At 40.4% G+C, this 9685-nt stretch overlaps 1 protein-coding gene across 1 annotated transcript; it reads left to right on the top strand.

Annotated features, from left to right (window-relative positions):
* Positions 1-1959: 1959 nt before the first annotated feature.
* Positions 1960-8906, top strand: pax4 (paired box 4). The gene is made up of 10 exons (XM_021320119.2): positions 1960-2112; positions 2189-2319; positions 2447-2656; positions 2738-2828; positions 4460-4585; positions 4672-4754; positions 4857-4920; positions 5115-5185; positions 6141-6237; positions 8620-8906. Exons 1-10 carry the CDS (start codon positions 2079-2081, stop codon positions 8904-8906), a joined length of 1194 nt encoding a protein of 397 aa, XP_021175794.2. The 5' UTR covers positions 1960-2078.
* Positions 8907-9685: the final 779 nt, after the last annotated feature.

The following is a 9685-nucleotide window of genomic DNA, read 5'->3' as shown; positions in this document are numbered from 1 at the left end:
CAACTAATGATATTCAATTAGTCATTAAACAGGCCCAAAGACGAGGCTTGTGCGGGGTTTTCACATGAGCTAATATTTGCTCGTCAAATATTTCCCCTTGAAAGCGTTTACAACGTATTTTTATCTGCTGTCTGCCCAAGGAACATCTGTGAGGATGTTAGCCTCCCACTTCTGGATAAGCGAGGTCCCCCCAATTGGCCCTCTCCTTGCGCGTGTATGAAAGCGAGTCTATTTGTTCACGTTTTGAAGGAAAATGTAATAAAGCGAGACAACCTGATGGATTTATGATTTATCAAAAGCACTTTACCATATGGCAGTCGTCATTGGAGCAGATTTCCAAATGTTTGCTTTCTGAAAGGAGGCCAGAGATCCGTTTAATCCGAGCCACTTCAGCTGGGAACGAGGATGCTCCCGTCACGTGACTCAGAGCCCTGAAACATCCTGGAGCTGATCCACCAGGTTCTTGGAAAGCTCGGATCTGTACTTTGCCAAACCCACAGCTGGGACGCAGCAGAAAGTTAATGGGCTGAAACTGAGCGCGCTTCAGTCTAATTAAGACTACCAGCCACTGCGCAAAAGGAAACGACGACACCACCAGTACGGTAAAGGGTAAAACAAATTAATTTATTTGAAAAACGGGCTGAACCGTTTTTAACAACGTTTTTTGGGAAACCTCCCCTTACAACAGTGCTACGTAAAAATAATGAAACCGCATTAGAACTATTCATCCACTTCAATGCATGCTGTTGGGATTGAAAGGGATGGACCACTGGAAAGTGGTGCATAATTATGAAGTCCAGGGAAAAGAATGGATGGTTTTAGGGATTTTTTTACAACACAGTCTAGAGAGTGGGGCACCCCTTTACTCCAACGCCACTTAATAAAGTCCCCTGCAACTTGTTCCCTTAAGACTGAGGAGGAAATTATCTTACACTAGAAAAAAAGAGTGCACCAGTGTGTAAAAACAGCTGTTTTGCTAAGGGCTCGGGAGGTTTGTTACAGACCATTAGAAAACAAAAGGAAACATAAAAAACAAGAATTAAACCAGACAGTTCAGGGATAAAGTGTTAAAGATGCTAACTGGTTATTAAACAATATCCTGAGCTTTGTGGACAACTGTTCAATTCCATCACCTGAAAATGGAAGCGTGAGACATCCAAGTTATAACCATCCACCCTAAACCGCAGAAACCACAGGAAGAAGGTGCTCTGATCAGAAAAAATTAAAAACTGAAATTTTTGCCTTGCATGACAGCAATTTTGAAACTGCGGGAATGCTTCTATTCAGCAGAAACATGGAAGCTGGTTGAGTTGACAGAGTGAAAAAAAAGAAAAAAAAACAACACCACAATACATATATCACACTATACCTGGGCTAATGTAGAGCTAAAAAAGTGCATCAACTAAAACTTTACTGAGGCAAAGTGAACTTTATCGGTATTGTTTGAAATATCAGATTTTTCATCGGTACATCAAATATTTGTGATACATCCACAACACATTACTAGAATTGAACTTAAAATCACATTAGTTGGTTTAAAATGAAACAAAACACAGCACCTTGTATTTTTTTTAGTTAATTTTTTAACCCCCCTTAATATTGGGACATACAGCCGCAAATTGCAATGCCTTTTTTATGTGATATATCAAAAAGGAGTGCATGATTTTGAAGTGTAGCGAGAACAATAAAAAGCGTCAAAAATCTAAAACAAAAAAAGAGCAGCGTGACATCCATTTGTCCAACCCTCTTCTCTTGCCCTGATACTACTACATAAAAACCAATGCACCCAATCATCTTCAAAATGAGTAAAACTATAAGTAGCCACAGAGACATCCTCCAATCTAAGCCCAGTTGTATCCCCAAACGCCCTCCCAGTTTTATTGACCTTTCAGGACGCATGCAGGCCACCGCGTTACGTTTCCCTCTTGCAGGGCTATAAATCTCCGCTAAGGGCTTTGATTCTGCACACCGTCCTTTATAAAAGGTGTCTGGAGTTCAAACGCTTCGTTCTTCATTCTGGATTCGGTCCTGCGCGGTTAAGTTGTTCTGATTTTCAGCCAGCCTGGAACCAAGCGCAGATGTACGGAACACGCATCAATCCGCAAAGCCAAGGTCGGTTCCCCCACTTTAAGCATGCATCTATTCAGTGTTTTAAGATGCGTTATTAAAGGTCAGCATATGGTGTAAGGTGGCGGAAGCGTCAACCAGTTAGGAGGGACGTTTTTCAACGGCAGACCTCTTCCAGAATCCAAGAGAATGAAAATGGTTGAGCTGGCATCGGAGGGCGTTCGCCCAAGTGAAATCTCCAGGATTCTCCAGGTACGCACAACCCTAACAGCTCAGATAAACACTCGTTTCGGGGTGGTTGGCAACCAGAACCAATTTTGGCCTGTGTGAGTGAAATGGATCAGCAATGGATTGCGCCTTGCTCGGTGCGTCTTTCCAGGTGTCCAATGGGTGCGTCAGCAAGATCCTGTGCCGCTACCGGCGCACAGGGCTGGTGAAGTCCGAATCCATTGGAGGGAGCCGCCCTCGGCTCCTCACCCCAGGCGTCATCTCCACAATCATCCAGTGCAAGAGGGAGAGTCCGACTATTTTTGCGTGGGAAATACGAAAACGGCTTGCACGAATGTTTAAAGCCACTAAAATTCCTAGCGTAAGTAGAACGACACACGCTTATGAGTCCTGGCTATAAAACCGCAGTTGATGAAGCTTTTTGCGCACTGTTTCCTGGAAGGTGTCGTCCATAAATAGGGTTTTAAGAAGGATCCACTTGGACCATGGAACAATGTGCATGGAGGTCAACGCTCCCATCAGGGCTGGAGAGGGTGAGTTGTCAAAAGGTTTCACTTTGACAAAAATGTAATTTTTTCATTCATCTATTCATTCATTCAATCTATTTTTTTTCAAGTTTTACACCGACATAAGTATATAAATAAAACAAGCCATTTTGGAGTAAAACCTTGCATTGGATCTACTTAGATGGACATATTTCCAAAAATTAAGTTTAACAGCTAAAACCAAAATAAATATAATTCACGTTTTTTTTAAAGATCTACTACCTTACGAAATAAATTACTCTTTTTTTGAGATAATTGTTTTTACACAAAATATTTTTTTCTCGTTTCAGTGTACATTGTCATTTATGTTTCGATTTTATTCATTTAATGGGGAGACAGTAAAATCTGCATAGTTTATGAACATGAACATAATTCAGCTAAAATCTCTCAATCCAAACTCATCTTTAATGTATATTTAAAAGAGGGTTTCCCTCAAAGATCCATTGTTGGACCTTTTGTTCTCTAAATGCTCCCGCTGGGTTTCCGATGTAAACCAAAGCATCACATTTTATTGTTATGCAGATGGAACAAAGATGAGGTGCATCTTGTAGCCACGTACCGGTCTATGACGTCGCTCTGGGGAAAGTAAGCCCAGGCGCTCACTTTCTGCTGTGAGATGTCCAAGGAGTTTCTGTTACCCTGTTTTGAGTCTCCGCAAACCATCTGAACGAGATCAAGACCAGCCTGTGACTCAGTTCTCTAATCCTTGGTGGATTTACTGGTGTGTTTTGTGTCACTCACATAATGCAGGGGCCAATTATGCTTAAGCTTCATACAGACTGCCTTCATTTCTCCTAGATCAACCTCTGATACATGGGAGAATTAACGGTTTAGTCAATAACGCTGAGCTGGCCACTTCCTGGTGTAGAAAAGCATCCACTTAACCATAAACCTCCCACATCTATGCTTCACAGCTGCTGTGAGGTTGTCCAAGAATGATGCATTTAATTTATGCCAAACATGTCTTCTGTTCTTCTGTCCAAAAAGTTCTTCTTTAGACTGATTTACCAAAACAACATTGTTCGAAAACGTCCTGGTCTTTGTCCAAGTTATCGTTGGTAATGTTTATTGTGGGCCTCATGGTTCCCCAGAGAGCTAAAGTTAACTCTTTGCACTCCTACAGTCTTCTTTCTTACGGCATCAAACAGCTCTTGTAATCAGACCATGGTCTTCACTTTCATTTCAACAGTCAGGCCAAACTAAATGTTAAAATGTTACAAAATGCAAACTTCTGTGATTCTAGCCATTTTAGGCAGGAATATGACCGTATACAACGCTTTGAGGGGTCAGTATGACTGGAAAGCGCTGTACAAGTCAAGTCCATTTACAAGGGCATTCCCTAAGATTACAATTTACAGAGAATTTCAAAAGGTTCTGTTTGTTTTAATTGTGTAATTAGCTTACTTGAATCCCAGTCAAGTATTAAAATTTAGGTTTAATAGACATATGTCCATATATTACTGGAAAAAAAAAATCATGTCCAAATTAATAGGTGTAATTAAAAGTAAAAGGATTCTTATGAATAATACTAAATATCCTTCAAAATTCCTTTCATGGTGTACATAGACAAATCTTATGGTAGTTTTAGCCTGTGTAATAAGCTAATGCACTTTTTGCAGATCGTCATCCTGTGGTTGGAGAAGCAAATGAGCAAGTGATGAGCTCTGACGACCAGATGTCTGAAGACGCCCGGCACAGGAACCGCACCACTTTCACCCCGGAGCAGAGCAGAGCACTCGAGCAAGGTAATCATCCAGCTCATCATCGGCGTCCTGTGACATTTCAGCGTGTTTCCGCTCAACAAAGTGCCTGTTCATCTGTCCCAAACCAGAATTCTCCCAGAGCCAGTACGTTGATCTGTGCACAAGAGAGAAACTGTCGGCTGAAATTAAACTTCCCGAGGACACCATCAAGGTACGCTTTATTTTTATTTTTTATTTAAAAATCGGCAAATCAGTTTGTAGATGCACACCTATTCAGCAATATGTGTCATTATGCTGCATATCCTTCTTGTAGGTTTGGTTTTCAAACAGACGGGCTAAATGGAGGAGGGAGACCAAACAGAGAAGTAGAGCCAAGAGTAAGGATGAAAAAATACAACACAGCCATTTATTTGGGAGAAATTCCCAGCAGGGGTTACATTTGCAAAAAAGATGTCACCTAAAAGAGTTGCAGTGAAAAGCCGCACCCCCCCCCCCCCAAAAAAAAGGAAACAACAAAAATCAAAACAAAAACATATTCATACATTTTTACAAAGCACTCTCTCTCCTACAGCTTCAGGTTTGCAGCAGCAAAGAGGATGGATTCCTCTAAATCCAGCCCAGTCACACAGCTTCACATCGCAGGTATGGGACTTATTTTGTATTTCAAAATGTCAAGGCTTCTTTAATTCAGCCTTTGCTGTACAACCTAAACTAAAATTTGAGTTCTTCACCCTTTTAATCTATGTATTAATCAATTGGGATTGCTAAAGCATTTATATCATCTTGTTCTGTTACTTTTGGTTTTTCTAGCTTTGAAAATGTTCAAACATTAGGTTTTCAAGATGTGTTTGTGGCATAAAATGACTGATAACTGATGTCAAAGCTTTTTTCCACATGTGTGACATAGATCCCGTACAGTTCAAGAGAAAAGCTATAATGTAGAGGAAAAATAAATTGAAACATAAAGGTTGCAATAACCTTCCTGCACAAATGTGCATTCCCTATACAAATTTGTTGAAACACCTTTTGGTTCAGTTTCAGTAATCAGTTTTCTTTTTGTTAGACCTAAAAAAATTTCCATCAAAATGAAATAAAGTTCAGCTGTTTCAATGTGATTGTCAGGATTAGCTATTTTGGCCAACTTCACAGATTTGCTGATTTTATTGTCTGTATTGTAAACCTTATATTGTATCACTCAGATTATTCTCAGATTTTTTTTAATAAAATTCACTTGTACAGAGCCTTTAGCTGCCTATTGGGGTTTAAAGCACTTTATACATAAATACATTAAGTTTTTGCACACCAACAAGACCAATCTTTATATATGCATTATTTGAATGAGTGTTTACCAGACATTTTCTCATTTGCATTCTTTAGCTGAAGACAAAGGTTCAAAACTATCAACACAATCCCAATGTCTAAAGGTATCAGTCAGGAGGAGGACATATGGACAGGATGTGTGTCATTTTATGTGGAAAAAAACTTTTGAACAGATTCCTCACAGTCGCCATTTTTTTTTTTTTTTTACATCACCCATATGTTCACTTTAACAGAGGGAGCTCTACACGTTTTAAAATCCACTCATTGTTGATTGTAGGAACCGGGTATATTAAGAATGAACTGTCAAAACAGCACTTTACCACCCAGAGTCACCAGGAAGCCACAAAATGGTTTCTTCTGTAAAACAGCAGCCGGTAAGATCTCACTAACATCTTTTGTCAGAGTTAAGTTTTAATCTCCTACATAAGCCAACCATTTTTAAACTCAAAAGATTAACATACAAACTTATTCTGCCATTTCTTTGTCTAATCCAATATCAATGTGAAAAGTCGTCTCGGATGTTTCAGATAGTCAGCGTGAACTTCAAACGATACACAAACGGATCTTATAACACCTCGTCTGTGTCTTATAATACACAGACAAGGCCAAAAATACCATCTACTTTATCCCAACGAATCATTTGCTCATTTGTTAATGTCAGAGAAGAGTTAACTTGTTTCATATCTCTGCTACATGCAGGGATTTGTCAATACCATAATAACAGAACGTTTTCTTCTTACTTATTTGGAAACATGGTACGTCAAAAAGCAGAGGCTTCTGTCAATTTTACAGTTTATGATACTGTCAGCGTCAATGGTGCAAGAAGCCTCAGGTCAGGGACAGGACCACCGATCGTACGCTATGTTGGACAAGGACTCAACACTGTGCTTCTTTGCGTTGTGTTTGTGGGATATTCTAAGATTCTAAATGATCAAGAACATTTTTAAACCAAAGACTTTGTTATCTAATCATCCTGGTAATGTCAAACCCATTCTCTTAGTACGCAGTTGCGTCTAAAATTCTTAACCGCAAGGCCACAAATGAGTTGTTTTTGGTGAAATGTAAAACCTTTAAGTGGTTTTAATAAACAAATCCAAAAAGAACAATTTAAATATCTCAAAATGCATTGTAATACAAAGAATTTCTCCAATAATAAACAAATTGACTTTTAATGTCCACTGCAGTCTTTAAATTTTTCATCGGCTAAACGATAAGCATCTCAAGCTCTTAGTATAGCGGCCTTTTTCTGTTACTTGCTGATTTATAGCCAGACACCAGCTTCTGGCAGCTTTTCTGAGGAATCTTCGTCCTCTCCACACGTCCAAAGACCTACAGTTCATTGATGTTCTTTAGTTTGTGTGCTGTCCCTGCATTGTTTTCATACAAGCAGAGATTTTCAATGTAGTTCTTATAAGACAACACTGTAATGTTGTACAGACCTTCCACTGAATCCAAACCTTGGTGGATTCAGAGGTAAGATAAGGATCAGCGACCCATTTGAAAATCCGATGATACCAAAGCTTCAGCTTCCTCACAGACATTCCTCACAGTTTCCTGACACTTGACCTCATCTTGACCTCCAGATACTGTAGGTTTCCAGGCCCAGAGCATCACTGACATCCCAGCAAGCTTCTTTGCAGGCACGACGTTTCTTCTCTGACAAAGTCTTGCTGCAGGTCTTCTGCAGTCAGTCAAAGGTCTTTGATCACCAGCTTCCTCAGGAATCTAACTCCATTTTCTGCCACATGTAGGTGGTAGAGCTTTTGTTCCTTTAACCTCAAACTTAAAACCAAGCTGAAGGTTGCACTTCTAGGAAATTCCTGGGCCTTTGCTCTTTTTGTACATTTCAGTTAAACTTTTCTGAAAATTTTCCACAACTCCCTTGACATACATGTTCCTGACAGGCAATGAAACCATCAGCAGCCCAGGGATTTGAGCTGCTCTTTCTCAGTCACACCGGATAATAAACGCCCTTTACATATTGAACCAGGCCATTTCTGATGTGGAAATGTGTGCCTTCTAGTTATGGGGTTGAATAATGGAGACTGGATCTTCTTTTGGCTTTTCCCTTTCAGGGATCGCCACATCGAATCATCTGTCTCCATCTAACCTCATCTTCTCACACCAGCAACCTTCATGTCTTCTTTAACTCCATAAATATCCTCTTTGTCTTCTTCTAGGCCTCCTGTCTGACAGTTTCAGCCTCAACATTTTTCTACAGATTTCTTCTCACTACTCTTCCTCTGTCCATGTCCAAACAATGCCAGTCTGGCCTCTCTGGCTTGATCTAACGTGATCAAAAAATCTAAGATGAGCTGCGCCTTCGATATACTCATCCTTAATCATATCCGTCCGTCCTCGTCACTAATGAATAATTGAGACTGCAATGACCATTAAAGTATGATTTTTCTGAATTTGGATAAACCCCTTGTAATTATAGTTCCAACTACTTCCATTCTTCCTGTGTAATTATTATTTTTTTTTTCGTGAACACTTTAGCAGTTTAATATATTTCCAGTTTCCAGATAGGATTGAATCATTTTTGGTGCATCTGTGATTGCATCAAAGCTTAATTGGGTTTTATATCATCACCACATCCGTTTCAGTTACGTTGACCCTTGAATAATTAAGCTTGAAGAAAATAGCATTGAAGGAAGAAGTAGGAAAAAAAAAATCATTCATGGCACAGATGCAAAATTATTCTGTGACCTAGATGTACAGGTATGCCGGATTCTGAAAGTCTGTCCTCCCGTCAGTTCCTCAGCAGTTGTGTGACATGTTGCCACGGACCGTGGACAGGACTCCACGCCAACTCCACAGAGATGGATTCTCCTTCCCTCTGCTGCAAGATAACATGTACCCAAGGACCACTTTCCAGCTGGCATCTGAGAACTTCCGAGCGCACTGTCCATCCTCCCAGCAATGGAGCCAGCAGGCCGTGCCCTTTACGTGGAGCCAGCTTCCAACAAATGAGAAGACCCCGTACCCCCAGGATGTGCCTCTACCAGGGTGCATGGTACGGAAGGGAGAATGGACTTTCTAACTGTGCTGCATGAGTCTGGCATGTAGTGCTTTGGGTAGTTTACCTTCAAGACCTGTAGAGACACTTCCTGGCCGCTAGAGGGAGACAAAGGTCTGATGTTGCAACAACTCTTTCACGGTTTCTGTAATATGGAGTACAGTAAAGCCATATATTCATTATGAAAAAGACCTGTTTAAAATATTAACCAACACAATAAATCCCCTTATAAAAAACACGAATTCAATACAGGATGTACTAAATAAAGTTGGTGAGATAAGCTGTTAACTCCCCCTTTCTGCCCCCCCCCCCTTTCTGTGGGATGCTTTACTGCCGTGTCTCCCCAAAAAATAAGTTCTTCAATACTGAGCTCCGATGGAGCCAATAAACGCTGGCTTTGCTGGACAGGGAGTAGATTTTAGAGGGTACAAGAAGTGCTAACAGAGAAAATTAAAAGATAAATTAAGAGACGGGGCATGACCTCACAGCAAAGTGCTTTCATGTTTTTTGTCAGTGATTTGGTTGGCCTGATGACTTGTCAACATAAATCAAGAGCTCCACAGATCATTTGGAATCACCATAAAATGATATGGTTGCTATCTCTTTAATAGCCTTTGGGCTTTGCTGTTTTGCACAAGTGCAGAAGGAGGGTAAGGCAGCCTTCCAAGATTTTTTTCTTTTTGGTCCAGGGAAAGCCAGTGGGAGAAGCTATAAAAGCGAAGCTTCAAAAACACTAAACACGACCTGATATCTGCAGCGCTCCGGATCGCTTTTTATTACTTCAACAGGGCAAAGGCATCGAG

The sequence above is a fragment of the Fundulus heteroclitus genome, chromosome 17, assembly GCF_011125445.2.
Source record: "Fundulus heteroclitus isolate FHET01 chromosome 17, MU-UCD_Fhet_4.1, whole genome shotgun sequence".
Lineage (NCBI taxonomy): Eukaryota > Metazoa > Chordata > Actinopteri > Cyprinodontiformes > Fundulidae > Fundulus > Fundulus heteroclitus.
This window is presented reverse-complemented; position numbering and strand designations above follow the sequence as displayed.

Bases quoted from the DNA above. Each gene is read 5' to 3' on its own strand.
- pax4 (XM_021320119.2), top strand. From the start codon at position 2,079: ATGTACGGAACACGCATCAATCCGCAAAGCCAAG. The intron at 4,921-5,114 runs GTAAGGATGAAA...TCTCTCCTACAG, and splicing joins ACAGAGAAGTAGAGCCAAGA to CTTCAGGTTTGCAGCAGCAA. The intron at 6,238-8,619 runs GTAAGATCTCAC...TCCTCCCGTCAG, and splicing joins CTTCTGTAAAACAGCAGCCG to TTCCTCAGCAGTTGTGTGAC.